The following is a 26,810-nucleotide window of genomic DNA, read 5'->3' on the forward strand; positions in this document are numbered from 1 at the left end:
TTTTTAAAGTGGAACCTGTAAGAAAATGCTGCAGTGCAGAGTGTGTTCCAGTTCAGGGTTGCTGCCAGCCAGCCAGACCCTTTCCCCGCAGATGCTGGCAGGCACGGAATTAACTCTTGTCAAAAGGACACTTACAAGTTAGGAAGAGGCATGCCCATTAAGTTCCACATCTGTCAGCTACTCTTGGGTGTGCACCCAATGAGGCTGTTGCTGCAACAGAGAGGCTCCGCCCCTAACCTTAGCTTAGGTATCTCTCCCACCTGAGCTGCATGCAAGCAGATGAAGACTAGGCCTGCGTGTAACCTTCTGCTCCTCTCACTTCAGTCCTCTACTGGTCCTGGGAGACAGTGGAGCAGGAGAGGTAAGGGCAGTGAGGGCAGCAGGAGGAGGCATGGAAGCCCTAGATTGCACACTAACCTGGCCTCTCCCTCCCTCCTCCCTCACCTGTTCTTCACTCCCCAATCCTGCACCTTCTCCTGCCTCTGGCTCTCGTCTCCCAGTTGTTACAAGTTTCCCCATTTCGCTGATCCCTTCTTCCAAGTCAGCCTCCAACCCCCATTTCTCCCGGTGCCCAGATTCCAGCCACCCCTCCCCAGCGTCCGGCCAGTCTCTGATAATGCCCCATTCTGTTCTTCATCTCTCCCCACTCTGCTAATGATGCCATGCTGCTCCCTGGCCTTTCCTAAGGATGCCACAGTAGGGAAAATCAGCGGCGTGATCAGAAATAAAACTCTCCAGATGTCATAATACCATTAACCCAAATCTATGGCGAGACTGCAATGGGAATAACTGTGTAGAGTTCCGGTCACCTCACCTCCAAAAGAATACTGCAGAGTTGGGAAAGGTCAAGAAAGGGCAACCGAAATGATCAAAGGAATGGAGCAACTCCCCTATGGGGAACGGCTGCAGCGTTGGGGACGTTTTACTTTAGAACAGTGTCTCCCAAACTTAGGCCTTCAGCTGTTTTCAGACTACCATCACCCCTGACTTGCTAGCTAGGGATGATGGGAATTGTAGTCCAAGAACAGCTGGAAACCAAAGTTTGGGAAACACTGGTTTAGAGGGAAGGAAAGGTGGCATGTTAGAAGTTCATGACCCTCGGGGTCCCTTTCAACTCAACTCTATTAACAGTGAATTAACTGTACCAAGGGACGTGGGTGGCGCTGTGGGTTAAACCACAGAGCCTAGGACTTGCCGATCAGAAGGTCGGCGGTTCAAATCCCCATGACGGGGTGAGCTCCTGTTGCTCAGTCCCTGCTCCTGCCAACCTAGCAATTCGAAAGCAGAAGTGCAAGTAGATAAATAGGTACTGCTCCGGCGGGAAGGTAAACGGCGTTTCCGTGTGCTGCTCTGGTTCGCCAGAAGTGGCATAGTCATGCTGGCCACATGACCCGGAAGCTGTACGCTGGCTCCCTCAGCCAATAAAGCGAGATGAGCGCCGCAACCCCAGAGTCGGCCACAACTGGACCTAGTGGTCAGGGGTCCCTTTACCTTTTAACTGTACCAAACTAGTTAGTATATGGTGCGCATACACACACACACACACACACACACAGCCTTTACTTCCATTATTGGACCACCACATGCATCTGAAATCAGTTTCAATATTGCTGTTACAATGCTGAGAGAGGTGGGGAGTTTATTCCACTTTTCAACTCAGCGGTGGTCTATAACTGTACATGGCGGGGACTCTTTTCGGGGGCCGCACTGGAAAAGACCCAAAACGTCGCCACTTCGCCAACCTGAGAACAATCTCCTGACACAAAAGCCAAGCTTGCAGCTGAATTGAGATGTTACACCTGCATTGGAGAAACCAACAATCCCCCCCCCCCACACACACCATGAACAGACAACAGAGAAACTACAGCCCACCCTCCTCCGGAGCTTAATTGATGCTACTGGGCATCTCTATATCTGGAAACCGCTCCGTATATTTTAGTTAAGTATAGAGGACCAGCCTCAATTGCTCAACAAGCCATAATCAGCATGTTGAGGAGTTTCCAGTTGTGCCTGGGCTTTTCTTCCTCTTTTTTGGAATACTGCATTTCCACGCAACAGCTGCATGGTAGAAACAATATAGAGAATGCTGTGAATAAACAATGTTTTTTTGAAAAAGGAAAAGAAAAGAAGCTGTTTCAAGGGTTGGCAGAGCATCTCTGCACTAAATGATAAATGTAGCTTTTTGGAAACCCAAGGTGCTGCACAAACAGAACGTCTCGTTACGGCACCAGCCGAGCTGCTAAGTTATTGCTCAGAAAACACCAAGGCCTCTTAGCAAGAGAGGCAAAAGGGCCACAGCTCAGTGACACAGCAGGTGCTTTTGTAGGCACAAAGTCCCAGGCCAAATCCCTGGTATTTCCAGTTAAAACCTTCCAAGCAGCAGGCGATGGGAAAGACTCTCTGCCTGGACCCTGGGGGGTCACACACAACACTCAGTTGCATCGCTCAGTGCAGAGGACATGCTCCACGTGCAGAAGAGTCCCAGATCAGATCCAGTACACATCATCATAGGTGAGAGATGGTGAGAAAGGTATTCCTCTGCTGCAGACTAATCAGTGTTAGAAACTCATATATATAAGCTAGGTGCCAAATGGCTCCTTAAACCAAGGTTAAAGTTAAGGTAAGGTAAAGGATCCCTGACTATTAGGTCCAGTTGTGACCGACTCTGGGGTTGCGCGCTCATCTCACTCTATAGGCCGAGGGAGCCGGTGTTTGTCTGCAGACAGCTTCCGGGTCATGTGGCCAGAATGACTAAGCCGCTTCTGGCAAACCAGAGCAGCGCACGGAAACGCCGATTACCTTCCCGCCGGAGCGGTACCTATTTATCTACTTGCCCTTTGCCCTTCAAAGCGGTTTGATGTGACCTGCGGTTTACTGTGGCATGTGAACACAGCCCCTGTATGACTGTTGTGTAGAGGAAATGTGAAAGCTAGACTTGATTGGCTTTCTTTCTTTTTTAAAAAGAGGGTAAACAGCACAAGTTGAATGAGAAAACTTCTCATTCAAGGCTAAAGAGGAAGCCCGGGCAGCCAGCGCGATCCATCCTGCTTGCTGCCCGGGCTTCCTCTTTAGCCGTGCGTGCCTCTCCAGCCACGGGAGGCTACGCAAGGCTAAAGAGGAACCCCGGGCAGCCAGCGCGATCCATCCCGCTCGCTGCCCGTGCTTCCCCTTTTCCTAGCACGCCTCTCCAGCCGCGGGAGGCTGCACAAGGCTAAAGAAGCCAACTTTTTAAAAATCTTTCTATCTCTACCTCTTTTTCTTTTTTCGTCCTTTCTCCACCCCCTTATTTTCCTCTGTATCAGTGTTTTTATCTAGATTAACGTTTTAGTTTGGAGGGGGGGAATGTTATAAAAAAGGAAACTTTGCAGCTTTTATTTTAGTATACAATAAAAACAGATTACCAGTAAACTAAACACAAGAGAAGGAACTAGCATAGAAGAAGAAGAGAAAAGGGAAAGAGGGAGGATACAAAGCCATTTACCAGAGGTAGATCTTAACCCTTGCCTCACCTGGGAGCTTCTCTGGGCAGGAATTCCCTCGGCTTAAGTGGGGTGAGGGAAGAGTGGCAGGTAGGGGGGTACCTACCTAGACAGTGAAGCCACATGTCTCTCCAATGAAAATTGGGAGTGGGCATTGTGTGAAGTGGCTGTGGATCTCCTGCCGCAGAAGTGTAGGACTGTATAGAGTTGGGAGGGCCACCCGAGGGTCATCTAGCCCAGCCCCCTCACAACGTAGGAATCACAGCTAAAGAACGCCAGGCAGATGGTCCCGCAACCGCTGCTTAAAAGCCTCCAGTGGTGGAGACCCCCAACAACTTCCGAGGTCACAGAATAACAGGGTTGGAAGGGAACCCCAGGAGTCATCTAGTCCAGCCCCGGTGGACAGCGGGCACGATCCATCCCGTTGTGCAAGGCTAAAGATGCTGCTAAGGCTAAAGAGGAAGCGCGCAGCCTGTCCGTTGCTCTTTGGGGCTGGGGGGGGGGGATAATATTTTTTTCCTTGACTTCCCCCTCTAAAAACTAGGTGCATCCTGTGGTCCGGTGCGTCCAATAGAGCGAAAAATACGGTACATATTTTTCCTGCATTTGGCTAAGAAACTCCCCATTCTTATTACTGCCCCTAGAGAGGATGACAGACGTAGGATCTAAATCTGCTTAGAGTACTCCAAGGCCCCATACCAAGCAAAACTGAACTATCAACACCTGGCAATAAAGCACTCTGAACGCCTGGGTTTTTGGTGAAATAACTGATGGCGTCTGTGTGTGTTTAAAGCCACTGAAATGCTGCAACGAGATCAAACTCACACCAAATTAGAACTGCTTCTTACCCATACTGATGAGTCCTCTAGAGCTTTAAACATGACGCATTCAATGAGCCGGTTTGCAGTCCTCCTTTGAGGACTTTTCCTGAAGTTTCGATTTGTATGCCGCCAGCCGTGCCAAATAATAAATTAGCTTGGAGAGTTTCTATACAGTGAGGTTGCTACATCCCTTTTCCTCTACATCGCCTGTTGACAACATTAAAATTTTAACTAAGAGAGTAATTATACAGTCTGGGCCCCTCAAGGAAAAGCCAATCCAACCATAACTGGTAAGGCACAAACAACTCATTTTAATGTGCATCCAACGAAAATTCAGCTTCTGGGCATTAATAATAAAAGGCACCCCATACATGATGCTTCACTGTAAGCCTTTTCTCACATGCAGAAAATTAAGCATGAAAATGCTTAACTCCTTCACAAGGGGAGTTTGCAAACTAATGCATATTTTTTAAAACTGAAAAGCAGATAGCCAAGCACATGATGCACAGATGGTCCATTTGAAATCCCGGTAAGAGTCATGGCCTGGTTCACATGGCATGCTAAGCCAAATTCACACTGTTTTGTGTGAATGTGCAAGCAGACAGGCAGGCTCCAGGGCAGGAGAACATGGCTGCTTGGCTCCTCTGTGCTTATTTTGGGCTCATGATTCACTGGTTCAGCTTACCCCAAACCTTGGACAAACCTTGGTTACAGCTTGTGGTTAATCTGGAGAATGCTAAACCATGGCCCCATACTAAGCCAAATCATAGATTAATACAGTACAGCAGTTACGTACACTCCATCCGCTCTGCTGAGGGACACCAGCTTTGTTTGTCTCCAGTGTGGCGTAGTGGTTAAGAGCGGTGGACTCATAATCTGGTGAACCGAGCTCGATTCCCCGCTCCTCCACATGCAGCTGCTGGGTGACCTTCGGCTAGTCACACTTCTCTGAAGTCTCTCAGCCCCACTCACCTCACAGAGTGTTTGTTGTGGGGGAGGAAGGGAAAGGAGAATGTTAGCCGCTTTGAGACTCCTTAGGGTAGTGATAAAACGGGATATCAAATCCAAACTCTTCTTCTTCTCCTCTCCCTACCCAATTTCCATTCTAGCTTGCCATTATGTTTAACTTTGAAGAAACGGTGTCTGAGCTTAACTCATCTTCTTCTTTCCTCCTCATCCCCCTTTCCCTTCTGTATTGTGGCTTTTAGTCTATGGGCAGGGATTGTCATGTTTTGTGCTGATCTTCAGCCACGTTTTCAGCTGAAGAACGCTTTAAAACCAACAAGATGTCTCACTGGTTCTTGAGACTCTGCGAGGTTTCGTACAAGCTTCAAGCAAGACCTTGTGGTTCCTCTCGCACGTCTGGAACTGAGCATCTTTGTAGTAAGGACCAGTGGTCAAGTGACAAGTGCATTTGCAGACCCCTTACTAAGACTTCAGTGAACTTAACTGTTGGTCACTCAGCTTTCCAAATACGCTTCACACACTGCTGAAAACTTCTTCTTTTTTAAGTATTAAAAGTTCCACTGCAACTTTTCTGCATCAGCTATTAAGTGCACCCCTATCAGAAATGTCCAAACCACAACCAGCCAAATCGCAAGTTGAATACATTTTTTAAACAAATCAAAATATGGTATTGGAGGCCATCGAAAGCATTCTGAGAGAAGTGCAGGGAGAAGGAGGACGAGGGAACAGCTGAAAGAACTGCCAAGAGAATAGGTACAACCCTTAAGGTATCTTCAAGCTTTGGCCTAATACATTATCTTCTTTAAACAGCTTCTCCGCAGGCTGACTTCTCTCCCCTGCAAGGCTAATATAAACATGGGAGGAGGAATCCAAATCCAAATTAAGTCCTGGGATGAGCCACCCAAAGCAGTGTGCTCGCAATCGCTAACGCTCCCAAAAGACAAAAGCATTATTCCTACACATGCATCTGTTGCAGGAAATGTTAGAGGGAGCATATCATTAAGTCGAGCTAGCTAACTTTTCTGCGGCAGCCGGCATTCCATGAGAAAGGCACTTATTAAATCAAAGAGAAAAACCAAGCTGGGCGTGGAGGCATCTCGGCTCTGTGCGTTTAATTGACAACTTTTTAAAAACACTCCTGGCACCTTAGGCTGTCATCCTAGCCACTGGCCTGCAGCAGGAGATCTAGGTGGAGTGGCATTGCCACTGCAGCATCCACCACCCTGCCAATTGTGCTGGCCAGAGACCGCCTCTCCTGGTACGCCCTGCAGAGAACCTTAAGGTCCATGAATAATCATAGTTTAGAGGTCCCAGGCCCTAAGAAAGTCAGATTATCCTCCACCAGGGCCAGGGCCTTCTCAGTGATGGCTCCGACCTGGTGGAATGCTCTGTCCCATGAGACCAGGGCCCTGCAGGATTTAACCTCCTTCCGCAGGGCCTGTAAGACAGAGCTATTCCGCCTGGCTTTCAATTTGAACTTAGTCTGATCTTTTATTACCCTTCCTTCCCTCCCCCTCCCCTTTTTATGAAGATTACCCACTCTGGGATCCCACAGTTAATTCTCCCTTGGTCCCCTCGCTGGCCCAAATAGGACTAATTTAGCCAACTAGCCCTAATGTTTATTGGATGGATTTTCTCCCTGAATTGAATCTGAATCATAAATTGCTCTGCCCATTAATGACTAAAGGCTGTAGACCAGTAACTCAAAAGCCACAGTTTGGTTCTCTGCACAGTACCTATATGCCACCCCAGGTTTAAACTCAAGAGACTAGAGGTTTATAGGAGGTGCAACAGCTGAGACAACTAGATTTGTTGGCAGATCCCTATAGGGTACAGAAGACCCTTCTCCGTAGAATCTTGCATAGATTCCAATTGAGGTTTGAATCAAGACACCTTAAAAAAAAACACCAACCACCCTTTTTCCAAGGATAACCTGCCAAAAGAAGCAGAAAGAAAGTGTACAATAGGGGGAAATGAGTGTGGAGTTCGGCATTGCTGAACTGCCATTAAAGCATAGGAATTTGCGCTGGAGAAAACAAAACCATGCAATTACGTTGTAAATTTCTGCTATTTCACACAGCAGAATGTCTGGCGAGAGACGGCATTAAAAAGCAGGCTCAAGAGATAAATACTGTGTAATCAAATGGTGGTTAAGTTGAATGTCGAATAATTAAAACTGCCCTTAATACAGCTGAGAGTCACAATGACTTCTTCGTCCTCAGCGGTTCGGAACATAATCTACAGTTCTGAGAGATTTATAGCACCAAGCAGGAAAAGTAAACCAGGAAACTAGAAGTCCAAAGGGCTTTGGAGCCATGGATTTTCAAACTGAGTATTGGGGGACTCTGGTGGTCTTCAGGCGCTTAGTCTCCTACTCTTACAATTGTGGAAGTTTATGGCTTAGTGGGGGACGCGGGTGGCGCTGTGGGTTAAACCACAGAGCCTAGGACTTGCCAATCAGAAGGTCGGCGGTTCGAATCCCCGCAACGGGGTGAGCTCCCGTTGCTCGGTCCCAGCTCCTGCCAACTTAGCAGTTTGAAAGCACGTCAAAGTGCAAGTAGATAAATAGGTACCGCTCCGGGGGGAAGGTAAACAGTGTTTCTGTGCGCTGCTCTGGTTCGCCAGAAGTGGCTTAGTCATGCTGGCCACATGACCTGGAAACTGTACACTGGCTCCCTCGGCCAATAAAGCGAGATGAGCGCCGCAACCCAAGAGTCGGTCATGACTGGACCTAATGGTCAGGGGTCCCTTTACCTTTACTTTTATGGCTTAGTGGCAGATAAGATTATCCTGGATTTGGTCCAATATGACCTTTCACCAGCCAGCTAAAAGAGCCGAGAAACTCCTGGTTCTATGCATGGCAGATTCCTGTGCAAAAGGACACTTTTCCAAACCACAGATCGATCACCCTTGAAATATTCAGGGCAGAAGAAAGGCAGAATGGATTCCTCTTGTAGATACACCGCTGGGGGATTTGCCATAGATCAACAACAGTTTGACTTAAAAGAAGGGGTCATCTGCCATGGCAGACCTTGTGCTAATTATCAATTCCTCTCTCGCCTCACTTTCATGCTTGATCCGATTTGATTTAATATCTGCAAGCCGCTTTCCCAACAACCAACGTGAGACCGAAGCATGCTCCAGGGCAACTACTGCAGGAGTATGCCACCAGACGAGTCAATATGGAAGTCTTAGATACTGGAAAGATCAAGAACCCCTGCTTAGGTTAGGGGGTTTGTTCTGGGTTCATAGAATCGTGGAGTCGGATGGGACCATTAGGGTCATCTAGTCCAAGCCCCCAATCCACCCCAAAAGGCAGGAATCTTTTGCCCTATGTGGGACTCAAACCCACAACGCTGAGATTAAGAGCCTCATGCTCTACCGACTTAGCTATCCCAGCGCCAGTGAGTTCCTGGTGAAGAGCACAATTCAAAGTGTTGGTGTTGACCTTTAAAGCCCTAAACGGCCTCGGCCCAGTAAACCTGAAGGAGCGTCTCCACCCTCATCGTTCTGCCCGGACACTGAGGTCCAGCGCCGAGGGCCTTTTGGCGGTTCCCTCATTGTGAGAAGCAAAGCTACAGGGAACCAGGCAGAGGGCCTTCTCGGTAGTGGTGCCCGCCCTGTGGAACGCCCTCCCATCAGATGTCAAAGAGATAAACAACTACCTGACATTCAGAAGACATCTGAAGGCACCCCTGTTCAGGGAAGTTTTTAATGTGTGACATTTTAGTGTATTTTTGGTCTTTGCTGGAAGCCGCGCAGAGTGGCTGGGGAAGCCCAGCCAAATGGGCAGGGTACAAATAATAAATTATTATTATTATAATATTATTATTTGTCACATTACACATGCCATTTCCACAAACCATTCTCCAGCAAAGTAGTTTGCTTTCTTCTGTGTGCAGAAGGATGAGAGAGGTATGCTAAAACACTATACAGTGGTACCTCGGGTTAAGTACTTAATTCGTTCCAGAGGTCCATTCTTAACCTGAAACTGTTCTTAACCTGAGGTGCCACTTTAGCTAATGGGGTCTCCCGTTGCCGCCGTGCCGCCAGAGCACAATTTCTGTTCTCATCCTGAAGCAAAGTTCTTAACCCGAGGTAATATTTCTGGGTTAGCAGAGTCTGTAACCTGAAGCGTATGTAACCTGAAGTGTATGTAACCCAAGGTACCACTATACCAGAGATGGGGAAGCCCATGGCAAATGTGCCCTCCAGGCAATCTATCAGGCTCTCGGGACTCTCTGCAGGCCAAACCCCTCACAGTGGCTTACTCTAGTTCCCCCCTGAGTGCTTTTGCCTGGGTTGAATGGCCCTTGCACTATTATAATGCTTCATGCTTACTTGGATAGAGAAAAGAGTGTGTGCATTGGCTGGGAAGTGGCCTACAATACAAAGGTAAGAGTCATCCACTTATGGCACCGGACCCAGTGCGCAAGTCTTGTGTGATATTGTGCATCTTTTCTGTCTCTCCTGAGCCTTCTGTCAATCCCGCTGGACCACGAGGTTCCAGCACAAATGGAAGAAGGAAACTCTTCAGCCAAAACAACCCTAATTTCACATGCCTCTTATAAAATCCAGTGTGCTGCCACGTGACAAAAGCAGTGCTATGAAACTAGGAGATCCACAGGCAGTTTAAGGTCCAGTGCAGGCGGCGGGAAACTGTTTGGGGGCTGTGTGTGTCGTGTGTGAATAAAAGCTGGCTTTTACCACCCTCTGAAGACTCACGTGGACAACTCTCTTCAGCTGCAAGCCTTGGTTATTCTGCATATGCAAAGTATAAGAGCAAGCAATACTCAAGTTGACGAGGTTTTTATCTGCATAAGCACGGAGGACTAATCCACAGCCTTCTTGCATGCTAACCTAAGATAACCACCAATCCGAAGAAGAATTTGGCAGGGAGTCAGAAGAAACTATAGTGCGGGAGAGAGGGAATAGAAGTATCTAAAGCAGGAAGAGATTAGAAAAATCAGATGGGGAAGGAGGGACAAAGTCCAAGCCTCACAGGTGTCTTTCTAATCCAGCCAACTTCCAGAAGATTCTAGCTGGCTCAATAAATTAAATCCATGAAACTGGACAAAAGACTGCCTTGTATCAAAGTTGAAGGCCCTCGTTGCCAACTATGGGCGTTTTTCAGAACTTAACACAACTTATTCAGTGAGAGATTCACTAGCAACACGGGAAGTTGCCTCATTCCAAGTCAAACCACTGGTCTATCTACGTCAAGTATTGTTTTCTGTAAGGGACGCGGGTGGCGCTGTGGGTTAAACCACAGAGCCTAGGACTTGCTGATCAGAAGGTCGGCGGTTCGAATCCCCACGATGGGGTGAGCTCCCGTTGCTCGGTCCCTGCTCCTGCCAAGCTAGCAGTTTGAAAGCATGTCAAAGTGCAAGTAGATAAATAGGTACCGCTCCGGCGGGAAGGTAAATGGTGTTTCCATGCGCTGCTCTGGTTTGCCAGAAGCGGCTTAGTCATGCCGGCCACATGACCCAGAAACTGTACGCAGGCTTCCTCGGCCAATAAAGCAAGATGAGCGCCGCAACCCCAGAGTCGGTCACGACTGGACCTAATGGTCAGGGGTCCCTTTACCTTTACCTATAGTTTTCTGCAAGCAGCTCCCTTAGGGTTTCAAGTCAAGTCCACTCAACTCAGTCTTACCTGGAGAAGCCAGGGACTGAACCTGGGAACTTCTGAATGCAAGTGCCACCACTGAGCTATGACCCACCAAGCTGCAAATAAGTGCACTTGTCTGAAGTTATGCTTGAAAATGCTCCTCTCTCTATCACCACATAAATCCGGGGGTGTTTGCTCAGACTCAAGTTTGGCCAAGTTCCACAGCAATTATTCCCAAGCAAGGCTGCACGGAACTGTGGCTTTTTGGATTTTTGTTCTGCAGTATCCCTTACGTGAGGTATTATAATGCAAAGCCATCTAACCTAAAAACCTCTAGAAGCTTTCCTCTAGTTGCAAACAGTTAGGTTTGGGAGGCTCCAGTTCTGAACGGTAACATAGCAGTAGAGAGTTAAAACCTTCTTTCCCTATCTCACAGACTAGATTTGTCTGGGGCTGGGGCTCGGTATACTATAATAATAAATAGTAGTAGTAGTAGTAATAATAATAATAATTTATATAATAATAATTTATATATTATGATATATATTATTCTATTTTTATTATTTTTATTATTTTAGTAATTAATTATTATTAATTATTATGTTATTTTTTATTTTTTATTATTATTCAAAGTGTTGGTGCTGACCTTTAAAGCCCGAAACGGCCTCGATCCTATATACCTGAAGGAGCTTCTCCACCCCATCATTCAGCCCAGACACTGAGGTCCAGCTCCGAGAGTCTTCTGGCGGTTCCCTCGCTGCGAGAAGCCAAGTTACAGGGAACCAGGCAGAGGGCCTTCTCGGTAGTGGCACCCGCCCTGTGGAACGGATTCCCATCAGATGTCAAGGAAATAAACAACTACCTGACTTTTAGAAGACATCTGAAGGCAGCCCTGTTTAGGGAAGTTTTAAATGTTTGTGTTTTATCATGTTTTTAATATTCTGTTGGGAGCCACCCAGAGTAGCTGGGGAAACCCAGCCAGATGGGCGGTGTATAAATTAACAACAACAACACATAGACTCCACCAAACTATTTGAGAAAATCTACATCTAGTTTGGTCTCAAAACAAATCTTTCACAAATTCTCTACCCACACTGTAATTATTTAAGTTCTGAAAGGTCTTTACACCCTTTCTGCTCAACATTCTTTTCTTTAGGTCATTCATCTGTAAACTAAATGAATTCTATTCCTATTACAGATGCCAGCATAAAATGAGCCGTCAAAAATGAGCAGTTCCATTGACAGTTCATAGTTGCCTCCCACTGTTGCACAGATGAATTAAGTTCTCTCAAGGACTTCAAACTGAAGCCTCAATGCATACCGGTTCCTATTTACCGGTACATCCATATCCCAAGCCTTTTAATAAATGAAACCTCAAGTTTGCCACTCCAGCAGTAAAAATAAAATAAAAATTCTGCCATAGTTCATAGTAAGATTTATAGGTTTAAGTACAGTGGTACCTCGGGTTAAGAACTAAATTCGTTCGGGAGGTCCGTTCTTAACCTGAAACTGTTCTTAACCTGAAGTACCACTTTAGCTAATGAGGCCTCCTGCTGCCGCCGCTGCACGATTTCTGTTCTCATCCTGAAGTAAATTTCTTAACTCGAGGTACTACTTCCAGGTTAGCGGAGTCTGTAACCTGAAGCGTCTGTAACCTGAAGCGTCTGTAACCTGAGGTACCACTGTACAAGGGATGCCCAGACACCCATTTATATATGAAAAAACTTACTGATTAAAAGCAAATAAAATATCTGGTGCCTTCCAGATATTGCATTACAACTCTGTGTTGCATGGGGCTGATGTGAGTTCTTGTCCAAAATAAGCTGGAGGGCACCATGTTGGGGAATGAAGTCCTAATTTCCCATATTTTCTACCCTTCCACAAATAACAGGCACAAAGTGATTTCAGCATCAGTGTACATTCCCTGCCTTTAGTTTGCCTGAGACCATATTATACAGGATTTTAATAACCTCCCCTCCTCACATCACATTAACTGCTGGTTGCGCAGTTTGCTAATTAAAATACATGAACAGAACAAATAAAAATTCATGATAAAAATTCTGCCAAGGCAAAAGTAGCACTGAACAGCTTTCAAAACTTGATAAACCTGCACATTCGTGCTGCTTCCAAGGGATGCAAACTACTTTAGAATTCCCCTTTCCTCAGGCAACAATTCTTAAATAAAATTTCCTTATACGGGCTCATTTCAATTAAAAAAAAATCCCACGCCAATTTCTTTTCAATATGATTAGCAAAGTTTACATTTATGGGGAGAAAGTTACTACCCCCTCCCAACTTCCCAATAAGCAAAGCATGCATTTTTTTAATTTTTTAAAAAAATTGCCCGCATCTTGAAGTTTCAAGTGCTGAGCTGTGTTGAAAGTATTTAGATTTTTAAAGAGAAAGAGAATTAAAGAACTTGGGCTGCACATTTAATATTAATTAAGGAAATAAAGGAGGTGGAGGGGGGAGAAGAGAGAGGAAGAATGCATGTGTAGCGGAGTTGATTTGATGTAAACAAATGTAAAGGGATGCAAATTTGGGGCACAAGAATTCATAATTTCACATATTCGCTCAGGGGTCTGAACCGGGAGCATCTGACCGGGAAAGAGAGACCGGGGTGGGGGCAGGTCATAGTGCACAGTTTGATGAAAATGTTGACCAGTGTGCAATGGCTATGCAAAAGGCAAAATCCATGCTATGGATCATTAGGAAATGGAATAAACAGAAAACTGCCCGTATTGTATTAAAAGTAAAGGGACCCCTGACCATTAGGTCCAGTCGTGACAGACTCTGGAGTTGCGGCGCTCATCTCGCTTTATTGGCCGAGGGAGCCGGCGTACAGCTTCTGGGTCATGTGGCCAGCATGACTAAGCCGCTTCTGGAGAACCAGAGCAGCGCACGGAAACGCCGTTTACCTTCCCGCCGGAGCGGTACCTATTTATCTACTTGCACTTCATGCTTTCGAACTGCTAGGTTGGCAGGAACAGGGACTGAGCAATGGAAACTCACCCTGTCGCAGGGATTCGAACCACCAACCTTCTGATCATCAAGTCCTAGGCTCTGTGGTTTAACCCACAGCGCCACCCGCACCCCATATTGCCATTATGTAAATCTATGGCAAGACCAAACTTGCAATACTGTGCACCATTCTGGGTATTAAAAAGGATATTGTGGACTTGGAAAAGATGCAGAAAAGGTCAACCAAAACGATCAACGAGATGGAGCAACTCCTTTATGAGGAAAGGCAGTCAATATTTGGGGTGTCTTAGCTTAGAGAAAAGGCGTGTTAAGTGCAGCCATGATCGAGATGTTTAAAATTATGCAAAGTGTGGGGGGAAAGGGAAGACATGAAAGCTTTTCTCCCTGTCTCATAATATGTACAAGAACTCGGGAACAAACAATAAAGCTGAATGTCAGAAGATTAAGGACAAAAATTTATTGACGTAGCACATTGTTCAAGTGCAGAATTTCTTCCAATTGCATGCAATGATGGCCACTAACGTAGATGTCTTTAAAAGAGGGTTAACAAAGAGACAAAACCACAAAATTCAAAACCGTACAGTCATAGCTTGGAAGTCAAATGGACATCTGTTCCGGATATCCGTTTGACTTCCAAAACGTTCGAAAACCAAACCGCAACTTCTGATTGGCTGCAGGAGCTTCCAATCGGAAGCTGCAGAAGCCCTGTTGGATGTTTGAGTTCCAAAAGAATGTTCACAAACCAGAACAATCACTTCCGCATTTGTGGCGTTCGGGAGCCAAAACAGACGAGTTCCAGGGTGTTCAGGATCCAAGGTATGACTGTATTTTAAAACATGCAAAAGTTACAATACTGTAGCAGATTAGAATGACACAAATTCACAATGGATACCACCAGTTGCTTGTAGCCACAAGTACGGGGGGCGGAGCAGGGGAGCATTCAGTACCTATTTATGTGTTTCTGACTGGTCACTGCTAGAAGACGACACTGGACTCAATGTGCTTTTGACACACCCCATTTATTTTTGAAACATTTAACCCACCAAGGTAGTTTTCAGAAAAGGAATTTATAAAACAAAACAATACAATACAAGTTGGAAAATAGCGCCGGCTCATGTTGCACTAAATAAATGCCAAAACAAGTTTCTGCAGATAAGATGGGAAACTACTTTAAACTATGTCTACCCACAGTAATATATATATATATATATATATATATATGCACATATATATATATATATAGATAAAGATATAGATATAGATATATAGATATAGATATATATTAGATACTCTGGAATTGCAAGATGGTTAAAAATTAATACATTGATAAATACAACCTTAAAAGCCCAAAATGCTCTAGCCTTTAGCTTGGAAAAAGGAGGGTATTCCAAGATTCCAAGACTTCTGGAGTTTGTAGTTCTCTCATGTACACAAAAACACAAACACACTGCTGCTGCTTATTTGTGGTTCTAGGACAACACCAGAGACCTACATAGTAGTCATCTTCTGAATCAGGCATAGATGTCTGACGACAAGCAATTGGTCTGTCAAGCTTTATCTGTCAAGTAATTTCCAAGCCCCCAGTTCATTGTCTGCTATCATCATCATGCTTACGAATCCATTATTTCCTTAAAGTTTCTTCCCTTCCCTTTTTTTTTGAATTAAAAATAAGGCCTATTTTAAACAATGGGAAATAATTTCTGAGCTCGCTGCAATCATCGCACATTTTCTCAGCTCAGAAAGAGCACAGCTTACCAAAGATGCAAAGACGATCAAAGTGTAGATTCAATATTCATTTTCATTCAGAGACAAAATCTAAATTACGTTTATTAGAGCCTTGACAATTATTTTATCATTAGCATTCTGCCAGAGATTGGTTGGGAGGAATGATTTGATGAATTTGAAAACGCCATTGTTACATTTCCACGACTCCACTAAGGGATAATGGCACTTCCAGTTTCCAAATCACTGTCACACACACACCCCCAAGTTTTGCGGCAGAGCTCCTCAAAGTAAACATCCTTACGTCTAGGAATGTGTGTCATGTGACATACAAAGAAGGGCAAAAAACAGCAATATGATCTCCCTGAGTTAAGGAAATAAGACACATTCCTTATTCTGATTAAATTCATGGGTGGAAAAAACTTGAAAAGTCCATGTGGTCAGTAAGGATGCAAAACCCACCGTTAGGAATCTGACCAGTCAAAAAAGATTTGGTCAACTAACCTGTCAAACAATGGGGAGGTATTTCTATAGAAATAAAGTTTGTTACAATAAATATATACTTCAACGATCAACTGGTTGGACAAAAGCAATTAGTTTCCTTGATGTGGTTTGCATAATCGTTCCTGGCTTCATAAACCATGGATTGTGAAGCCAAGATCAGGAACAAAACACTCCTCCCTCCCTCTCTCTCCCCTCTCCTTCCCTGACTTCAGTACAAAGATCCTGCCTTGCATTAACATGGAATTTCCAGCTGCGCTTGTTGAACCAGAGAACCCTGGGCTTAATACCGGCCAACTAACCAGAAAAACGAATCAGGATGTGATCATAGATGATAGAAGAGGGGTGAAGGAAAAGCGCTGAGCCCCAGAACTCATGCTCAGCTTTGTAAACCATGTGCATGTGTGTTCAGAAATACATTTCCCTAAGAGGCATATTAGGAAACACCCTCAGTAGCTCCAGAACCGTGTGCCACCAAGCCCAATTCGAGATATTAGCAGTGGTTTGCAACACCATAAAATGGCTCAGGATCCAAATATCCTCCATTACCAAATAGGCAGGAAACAGTGGGTTTCTTTTAGAAAGCAGTTCATAACTGAACTGACTTTTGCAAATTTTCCTTTAATCGAATCGTTACCTAATTTACAAGCTGCGCAGGGTTTGTTTTTTTCCTTCTTCTTCGTCATCAATAGATTTGAGTTTCAAGACTGATATTCTGTCAGCAAACAGAGAGAAAGGGAGAGGGATTAAACCCTCTTCACCCACCCAAGTACCCTGATTTGGCCTTTTTTTTCTGCTGCTGGTGCGCAGCCTGGGAGTCATTTTGGACTCGCAGCTGTCCATGGAGGCACAGGTCAATTCTGTATCCAGGGCAGCTGTCTACCAGCTCCACCTGGTATGCAGGCTAAGACCCTACCTGCCCGCGGACTGTCTTGCCAGAGTGGTGCATGCTCTGGTTATCTCCCGCTTGGACTACTGCAATGCGCTCTACGTGGGGCTACCTTTGAAGGTGACCCGGAAACTACAACTAATCCAGAATGCGGCAGCTAGACTGGTGACTGGGGGCAGCCGCTGAGACCACATAACACCCATCCTGAAAGACCTACACTGGCTCCCAGTACGTTTCCGAGCACAATTCAAAGTGTTGGTGCTGACCTTTAAAGCCCTAAACGGCCTCGGCCCAGTATACCTGAAGGAGCGTCACCACCCCCATCGTTCTACCTGGACACTGAGGTCCAGCGCCGAGGGCCTTCTGGCAGTTCCCTCATTGCGAGAAACAAAGCTACAGGGAACCAGGCAGAAGGCCTTCTCGGTAGTGGCGCCTGCCCTGTGGAACGCCCTCCCATCAGATGCCAAGCGATAAACAACTACCTGACATTCAGAAGGCATATTAAGGCAGCCCTGTTCAGGGAAGTTTTTAATGTGTGACATTTTAGTGTACTTTTGGTTTCTGTGGAAGCCGCCCAGAGTGGCTGGGGAAACCCAGCCAGATGGGCGGGGTACAAATAATAAATTATTATTATTATTATTATTATTATTATTATTATTATTATTATTGCCTTTCACTGAGGGTAAAAATTGCTATGATGTCTGCAGAGGGAGCAGAATGTTCTGTTTCTCTCTTAGCTGGCTGGAAAATAAAAGTGTTGTAAGCAGGAAAAAAACCAGATACAGTGGTGCCTCGCAAGACGAAATTAATCCGTTCCGCGAGTCTCTTCGTCTTGCGGTTTTTTCGTCTTGCGAAGCACGGCTATTGGCAGCTTAGCGGCTATTAGCGGCTTAGCGGCTATTAACGGCTTAGCGGCTATTAACGGCTTAGCAGCTTTAAGAAAAAGGAAACAAACTCGCAAGAACTCGCAAGACGTTTCGTCTTGCGAAGCAAGCCCATAGGGAAATTCGTCTTGCGGAACGACTCAAAAAACGGAAAACTCTTTCATCTTGCGCGTTTTTCGTCTTGCGAGGCATTCGTCTTGCGAGGTACCACTGTAGCAGCCTTATCAGTCTATGGTCCAGGCATCTAAAAATGGGGTGATTGTCCCCATTTGGGGTGAACCAATGCAGTCGCCTGTTGTTGTTGCTTTTGATAGCCTATGACCCTAATAAAATTATCAGCCTCTCTGGTCATCGGTAAGGAATAGGTTTTCACTGAAAAAGCACCTTAATTATGGGGGAAATAGCCAAAAAGCGCAATATCCAGTTTGGGGCTATAGGTTTCACACCTTTTGCCCAAGAGGGCTCCAAACTGACAGAAAACAACCATAATGTATTGAAATAATTTTTGGGAGCATTACTGGAGGGAAACAGAGGACCTGGCAAAACCTCTAATTAATGCAAGTAAAAAAAGCTCTGTCTTTTCTCTTTTTTTTAAGAGTTCACTTACACATAAAATTGTTCAGAGAAACTGCATGGTGCTCTAAAATGTTCCAAATGTAGCCTGCCAATCTGCACTAATCTGTGATCAATCGTTTCTCTACTGCTGTAATATTCCTGGTGCAAAACAATAGTCTGCTCTTGTCATCTGTCAAGCCAGTTCCACACCTTGAGACCTACTGCGTGCAGGACACATGTGGCCTCTTCTCCAATATTTGGAGTTTTCTTTACCCATAAGTAGGCTGAGCAAGTGGTTGTTTAAAGGAAGAGACTTGCAAGCAACAGAATGCATAATCAGGATGCAACTCCGAAGAAGAAGAAGAAGAAGAAGAAGAGTTTGGATTTGATATCCCGCTTTATCACTACCCAAAGGAGTCTCAAAGCGGCTAACATTCTCCTTTCCCTTCCTCCCCCACAACAAACACTCTGTGAGGTGTGTGGGGCTGAGAGACTTCAAAGAAGTGTGACTAGCCCAAGGTCACCCAGCAGCTGCATGTGGAGGAGCGGAGACGCGAACCCGGTTCACCAGATTATGAATCTATCACTCTTAACCACTACACCACACTGGCTCTCTTTACAAAGAGTTAAATCCTTGGGACAGTGTAGGAGATTGAGCTTTGGTCAACCGACATGTTAACTGAACACTGATAAATTATCAACGGGCCTGTGAAATAAGGGCTAAGTTATTTAGCTGGGAGGAAAAGCTGTTTTGATTCTACACAGTCTGAATGTTAATACGGAATGAAGGAGAGTATTTACGACGGTGATGAACAACATCCTTTGTGGTTAACCTGAAAATCAGCACACTTCCTTCAGTATCATAAAGAGGGATTGATAATCCAGAAATGCATATCAAACCAATTGACTAATTATTTGGGGGAGCTAAGGATTCTCCTTGACAGCTCAGGTGTTTCCCAATGGCGTTGGGAAAGCAGATGAAGGAAGCCGTAAGAGTATCAAAAGAAATCCAACTGGAGAGAGACCTGTTGGAATGTAATGTAAAAGGGCTGTCTAAAATGTATAAAATATTATTGGAATGGGAGACAAAGGATGAGCAAGTAAAATCCTCAGTGATACATTGGGCAATAGATACTGGTCATAATATAGACATGGAAGCATGAGAACGATTGTGGAATATGGATATAAAAATTACAGCATGTTATGGTCTAAGAGAGAATTATATAAAAATGATATAGTGATGGTATCTAACACGGAGTAATTGGCAAAAGTGTATAAATTTAAATCAAATAAGTGTTGGAAATGTAAAGAGAAAGAAGGTTCTTTTTATCCTATGTGGTGGTCTTGTAGTAAGGTTAAAGCTTACTGGGAAATGATATATAATGAATTGAAAAGGATGTTTCAAGTAAGTTTTGTAAAATAAAAAATAGATAAAAAACCCAGAAACTTTTCTTTGGGGAATTCTAGGTACAGAACTACCTAAACTGTATAGAAACTTATTCATGTATGCTACTACAATGGCAAGAATGTAACTTACCCCAAAATGGAAAGAAGCAGATGTCTCAGTAAAGGAAAAATGGATACAAAAACTTATGGAATATGAAGAAATGGCGAAACTTACCGGAAAAATAAGAAATCAAGACAACAAACTTTTTATGAAAGAATGGAAATGGTTTATTGAATATTTACAGATAAATTGTAAACAGATAAGAACATTGGCAGGATTATTGTAAAAACCTGCAGTTTTATAAGAGTATATATTTAAACCAGATGAATAAATGAGCAAATTAAGTTAATTTGGATATGCAGAAGATATTAAAAACAAATATAAGGAACTGCAGAAAGAGGGGGAAGGAAGTCAAGTTTTGAAATGTTAAAATGATTGTAAAATTAGTGAAATGTACAAATCTGAAAAGCATAAATAATTTTTATTTTTTTAAAAAATCCAGTCTATTCAGAATGCCTTGCTAAATTCACGTTTCGGAATTCCTCGCTGCTTTAAAGTAAAGCTACACAATTATATACCAGGTTTTAATTTCAGCCAGTATTCAGCTTTCTACAATAAAGGCCAGGTTTAATAAATAATAGTAATAGTAATAAGTGGCAGAACTGAAATGGAGTATGTCAATGAAATGTCCAGAGTAGAATTCTCAGTAGATTCATTTAACTGGCAAAGCTTTTAAATATGACAGCAAGTCCCTTGGGTTTCCTTGAAATCCAACATCTCTTTTCAGAGTTTGAACACTGCAGTTTATATATTCAGGTAGATTCCGATTTACTTTCACAGATATTTTCTCCTTCGAATAAAGCTGTGGTGTTAGAGGCAGCTCTTAAAGGTAAAGGTAAAGGTACCCCTGCCCGTACGGGCCAGTCTTGACAGACTCTGGGGTTGTGCGCCCATCTCACTCAAGAGGCCAGGGGCCAGCGCTGTCCGCAGACACTTCCGGGTCACGTGGCTAGCGTGACATCACTGCTCTGGCGAGCCAGAGCCGCACACGGAATCGCCGTTTACCTTCCCGCTAGTAAGCGGTCCCTATTTATCTACTTGCACCCGGGGGTGCTTTCGAACTGGCAGCTCTTACTGTATACTAAAAGGCTCCAAGGCAGTGATTCCTAAACTACGCTCTGGGACACACAACACAAAAGCTAGGAGAATTGCTAGACTGCGCCTTGAAAAAACCATGCTGCCATGCGAGATAATACCCACTTAAGAGGTTTTATTACAATCAAGTTGTAATATACATTTCGTTAACCGAAAAGGAAACAAAATGCAGGCTGCCTCCATCGCTTCCTGAGCCAGGCATGTTTTCTGATCAAGGGCGCAGTAGCCCCTCGCCAATGTCATGGGCGGTAACGCCATGCTGAGGGAAGAAGCAAGGGCACCATCAACAGAATTGCAAAATGGCAGCCTGAATTATAGTTAACAGACTGAAGGGAATACCAGAAGCATCACCACTGTGCAAAAAAACAAAACCCAACAGTGTCAGGGTTCAGGATAAAACTAAACCAGGCAAATGAAAAGAAGGGCATGCAATGTTAACCAAGTTATCCTACAGCTGCAAAATGCATGCAATGTTTGAGAAAGTGTGTGTGTTTGCATTCACACACCATATGGAGCATAAGGCTGAAGCGGTGCCATCATTTTATATGTAACAATAATAATAATTTATTATTTATACCCCGCCCATCTGGCTGGATTTCCCCAGCCACTCTGGGCGGCTTCCAACACAATATTAAAATACAGTAATGCATCAAACATTAAAAGCTTCCCTAAACAGGGCTGTAGAAAGAAACTCTGTACATTAGGAGTTTGGGGGAGACAAGTCTAAGGACACAGAATTGTTTTTGCAAGATTGTGAAACTTAAGACTTAGGGGTTGATAGCAACCTCAGGCACTGGAATAGGAAACCCAGTGTATTTGTTATTGCCACTTGTCGTATTTGATAGTTTCTACCCAAACACACAGAGCCTACGACTTGCCGATCAGAAGGTCGGCGGTTCGAATCCCCGCGACGGGGTGAGCTCCCGTTGCTCGGTCCCTGCTCCTGCCAACCTAGCAGTTCGAAAGCACCTCAAAGTGCAAGTAGATAAATAGGTACCGCTCTGGCGGGAAGGTAAACGGCCTTTCTGTGCGCTGCTCTGGTTCTCCAGAAGCGGCTTAGTCATGCTGGCCACATGACCCAGAAGCTGTATGCCGGCTCCCTCGGCCAGTAAAGTGAGATGAGCGCTGCAACCCCAGAGTTGGCCACGACTGGACCTAATGGTCAGGGGTCCCTTTACCTTTACCCAAACACAGAAGTTTTCTCATTCAACTTGTGCTGTTTACCCTCTTTTTAAAAAAGAAAGAAAGCCAATCAAGTCTAGCTTTCACATTTCCTCTGCACAACAGTCATACAGGGGCTGTGTTCACATGCCACAGTAAACCGCAGGTCACATCAAACCCTAGTTTATGGTTTACCTTGAGCGGGTCAAAGAAATGACAACCGGTAAGCCAAGAATCAAAGTTTGCTGCCGCTCACACTTAGGGAATGACTTCTGCGTTCAAAGTAAAGCATTAACTACGGTTTACTGTGATGTGCAAAACTGAGCCTTCACTTTTATCTACAACCAGACAGACTCAGCAAGCGGGTATGAAGAAACCGGTCACAGTGCCTGCCCTTTATTAGAGGAAAACCAGGATTGTTCTAGCAGTATCACACACACAACCACAGCACTATGTTATCTAATAAGACATATTGTAAAAGGTGAATAATTCATAAGCAAGGAGCAGCAAACTATAAAACGGAGAAAAAGAGTATGTTTATCTTAAGAATAGGGCCCTGTATTACTCAGAGTTCTTTTAAGTTATAATTCAGTTGATGACTTTGATTTTTCCTCTGCCCCTTGAGTCCTTTTTTGGGGGAAGGGAGTACATTGCAGCTCAATCATTCAATGTTCTAGCCAAGGCAACACATTAATAAAGAAAACTACTGTATATATGTTTTCCAGGAATATCCCAACTATTTTCAGATGAAATTCAAGGAGTGCATTGTCCCTACATTATTTTGCATCAGACAACAGGTAAAGATGTACCTCTCCGTCCAGAGTTTTGGCGAGGGGTGAAGCATATGGCGATACTTTAATTCCTCTTCTGTTGCATGATTTATCTGTGATTGTTACTATATTGATTTGCCCAAGTGTGCTTGGAGTTTGGCCTTACCATCAGCCGGAAAAACACCAACCACATGGGTCAGGAGATGTTGCCAGCACTCCACACATCAGCATTGGTGACCACAAGCTGGAGGTGGTAGATGTTTTTGTCTACCTGGGTTCCACCATAACAAGCAACCTCTCCATCGACGCTGAGCTGGAGAAGCGTGTTGGCAAGGCGACTATGGCAATGGCTCGCCTCTCCAAAAGGGAATGCAACGCTAACGTCCAATACCAAGAGGAAGGTCTACCAGGCTTGCATGTTGAGCATGCTGCTTTATGGTAGTAAGATATGGGCAACTTACTCCCATCAGAAGCGTCAACTCAACACATTCCACATGTGCTGTGTCAGGAAGATTTTGAGCATCACATGGCAAGACACGAGTCCGAAACAAAGAGGTGCTCTCCCCCCAGCCCACATTCCCTGCATGTTCACACTCCTGTCTCAGCAACCTCTACACTGGCTTGGTCATGTCCACGGAACGGAAAATGGCAGAATCCCCAAAGATGTGCTCTACAGTGAGCTGGCTTCAGGCACCGGCTGCCGGCTTGAGAAAACAGCACACAAGAGGTAATTAACAGAAGATTTATTGCACACAAGCAATTAGCCTCCAACCACTCTCTGCGAGCATCCATCACAATCAAGTTGGCCCCTCTGAAGAATCCTTCCGGCTACCGCAGAATATCCTGAACCTCCTACCCTTAAGTTTCAGGGATCATCTTCTGTCTTGGACTTTTCCCATTTGTCTAGTCCTAGGACTGATGGGTTCAGCTACCTCCTCTTACAGGGAGGAAATGCTCTCCCTCCCTGGTGCCGTGAGTGACTGTGATTCCTCAAAGAGCTGGCTCTCATCCAGCCCGCCTTTCCTGAGCTGCTAAGCCTCATTCCTGCCAGCTTCAGGGGGAGGATGAGGCGTCAGCCTACTGGTTCCAGCTGTCTGAGAAATCTGCAAGACTCTCTGTTCTCCTTCTGCCTGCCTGCCTTCTATCTCAGGCTGTCCTTCTTGGTTTTGGGCTGTTGTGTTCATGACAGTAGACCAACTCTGTGTTACAAGGATTTCTGCAAACATGACATGAAGACTACTAACATCAACCCTGCCATGTGGGAATCCCTTGCAGATGACTGGGAATCCCTGGAGACATGCGGTCAGGTCAGCAGTGACCAGAGGAGAAATTACCATTGGGAGCAGCGCCCTGGTGCATCTGCAGCAGCACAAGTGGATGCCTTCATCTTCCCCAGCTGCAACAAAACATGTCTCTCCCACATCAGTCTCTACAGCAACAGCAGGAGCTGTAACTCTCCAACGGTTTGACTTTACCACAAAGGCACATTCTTCCATTGTCCCGCAAGACAGATAGATGCCATCCAGTTACTAAAGGGATGTTGTTTAATTTTTTCTTGTTAATTGTCATCGTAAGGTTTCTTTTGTGCCACCCTCATAACCTTGGGTGAAGCGTGCATCACAACTACCTCCAAATAAATAAATCGCAAGATTGTAAAGTTGGCAGGGACCCTGAGAGTCATCTAGTCCACCCCCTACGATGCAGGAATCCCAACTAAAGCATCCCTGACAGACGGCCACCTGGCCTCTGCTTGAAAACCTCCAACGAAGGAGAGTCCACAACAAAGGAGAATCCACTACAGTTCAAATAAAAACCAGAATACAGAACAATCCACAATTCAACCGATAAGATCAAAATATTAGTATAAAAACCCAGAACAATTACAAAAATAATTTTACACCTGCTTCCTGAACATGCACAAATTCTATCAGAATACTTTTCAGATAGTTCCCCGCCCCTCCCCTCCGGTGCAGAGCCTATTTGCAACATTCATAAGAACTGCACAGAGAATTACAGAACTCAGTACTTTCAAGTAGCATTAAATAAAGAGATGGTGGGAGTACAATTGAAGTTAAGTTTTGCATACTTTATGTGAATGATTCATGGCGATGGTGAGGATTGTTATGGGGGGGGAAATCTCAAACATTTTCCCACATCTCCCTTTCTGAAACAATAAATCTCTCAGTTTACTTATCACATTTACATCCTGCCTGTCTTCTACAACGTCAAGACAAAGTAGCAGACAGAGTTCCTATCCAAACACTGATGAGATTAAGGCTGCATTCACATAGACGTTTATTCAGTTTCCCCAACATTTCTCTAACTCTTAATTTCCGCATAATATTTGCAGTTTCACGCGACATGAGAATCACTTCCAGAAATCCAGCAGAATATTGGAGAAGTATAGTGTGGATTTCTGTGTTAATTGCTTCGGGGGGGGGGACACATCTGCAGCCCCCTTAACCCAGAAAATGAGAAGAGTAAAGTGACAGAATTTGGGGTGGTATCCCAGCATACAGTTCTTTCCTGCTGTTTTCGTGAGTGACTCATGGAGGAATATTACATGTGCAGAAAGTTGGGACGACGACGACAGCAAAGTTGTTCAATGACATTTGTTGTTCTGCTACACTATGCCCACTGGTGTGAATGAAATTTAGTGCGACATATCAGTCAAAAAGTCACAGTTTCATAACACAACAGGCACTGCTTTGTGAAAAGAACATTGGAAAACAGGACATACATGTACCCTGGACTTTTTGCATGCACATCAGATAGATGCTCTACCACTTTCCGTGTGAACTGATCATAAACAAAACTTACGCCGATTGTATCAGCAAGCAATATTAAATGGTGGAGTGGGCGAGCAAGGTCTGTAAGCACTACGGTGATGGGAAAGAACATTATACTGAGAAATAATGGCTGGAGAAGCAAATAAATAAGGTGCTTCCAGGCGTCTGCTTACTTGCACAAATATGTTATCCCTCACTTTCTAAATACTGTACTTTTCCGTGTATAAGACTAGGCTTTTTTCTTTAATAATTATGCTAAAAAGTGGGGGTTGTCTTATACATGGATTGTGCATAGGGTGGACATTTGACTGGTTGCTGCCTTGGCTGTCAGCGGCTACTGGGCGTGTTATTGGTATGTCTAATTTAGGTTTTACAGACTACCCTTAATTCCTCTCCTTGTGCTCCTAAAATGATGGTTACCAGAAGCTGTGCCACCATAGTGAAAAACCAACTTTCAGAAGAGACTGCCCAACCTGCTCTGCAGTTTAGGATCTTTATGGTAAGAAATCTCTGAAGCACTTGCCTGGAAGTCAGTCAAACCTGCTACACAGATAAGGGCTTCAGTGTTCAAATGCCGGGTTCAAATCAAATCACCGTGAAATGCATCTGGAGCAAACTGTTAAGATATTTGGGGGGACAGGCACAAAGAGAGAGAGCGACGGAGGCAGGCAGAAGGGGAGAGGATAGAAAATAAATTCTTGGCACCCTCTGGTGTTCTACTCATGCAAAATGTGTGCAGCACACATGTTCACTGGCAGTGATGTAGATATTTCAACAGGGAGCTTATCCCATCAAACGCATTGAAGATTAGGCAGATAATTTCTCCGAGTTTGCCTTGTTGCTTCCACCCACCTCCCTTGTTCCTTTGTTGAATAATAATAATAAATAGCTTGATGCACCCTCTAATGAAATGTGCTACACATGTCTTTAGCAGCATCCAACTCACTCATTCCATCAGCGCAAGGATTACTGCCAGCACAGCAAAAAAAAAAAAAACCTCCACATTCCACATAATCTATTCCAAGGGATACCCCAATGCTCTGGGACAGATCTGAGGAGGGTGGGGCACAAACAGGGAG

At 44.7% G+C, this 26,810-nt stretch overlaps 1 protein-coding gene across 6 annotated transcripts in view; it reads right to left on the bottom strand.

Moving 5' to 3' along the window:
- Positions 1-26,810, bottom strand: part of SLC36A4 (solute carrier family 36 member 4) — a 100,589-nt gene that overhangs the window by 24,082 nt on the left and 49,697 nt on the right. The window contains exon 11 of one of the 6 annotated variants that reach the window (XR_008330104.1): positions 4,328-4,507. The exons of 4 other annotated variants lie outside the window; for them this stretch is intronic. Coding sequence is in view for 1 of the 2 variants with exons in the window: in XM_053385585.1 (XP_053241560.1) it covers positions 21,251-21,270 (20 nt within the window). In the remaining variant the exon portion in view is untranslated. Of the gene's footprint in view, positions 1-4,327; positions 4,508-21,206; positions 21,271-26,810 lie in introns of those variants that run through there. One more of the 6 variants, XM_053385585.1, reaches the window with a different exon arrangement.

Source organism: Podarcis raffonei, chromosome 4 (genome assembly GCF_027172205.1).
Source record: "Podarcis raffonei isolate rPodRaf1 chromosome 4, rPodRaf1.pri, whole genome shotgun sequence".
NCBI lineage: Eukaryota > Metazoa > Chordata > Lepidosauria > Squamata > Lacertidae > Podarcis > Podarcis raffonei.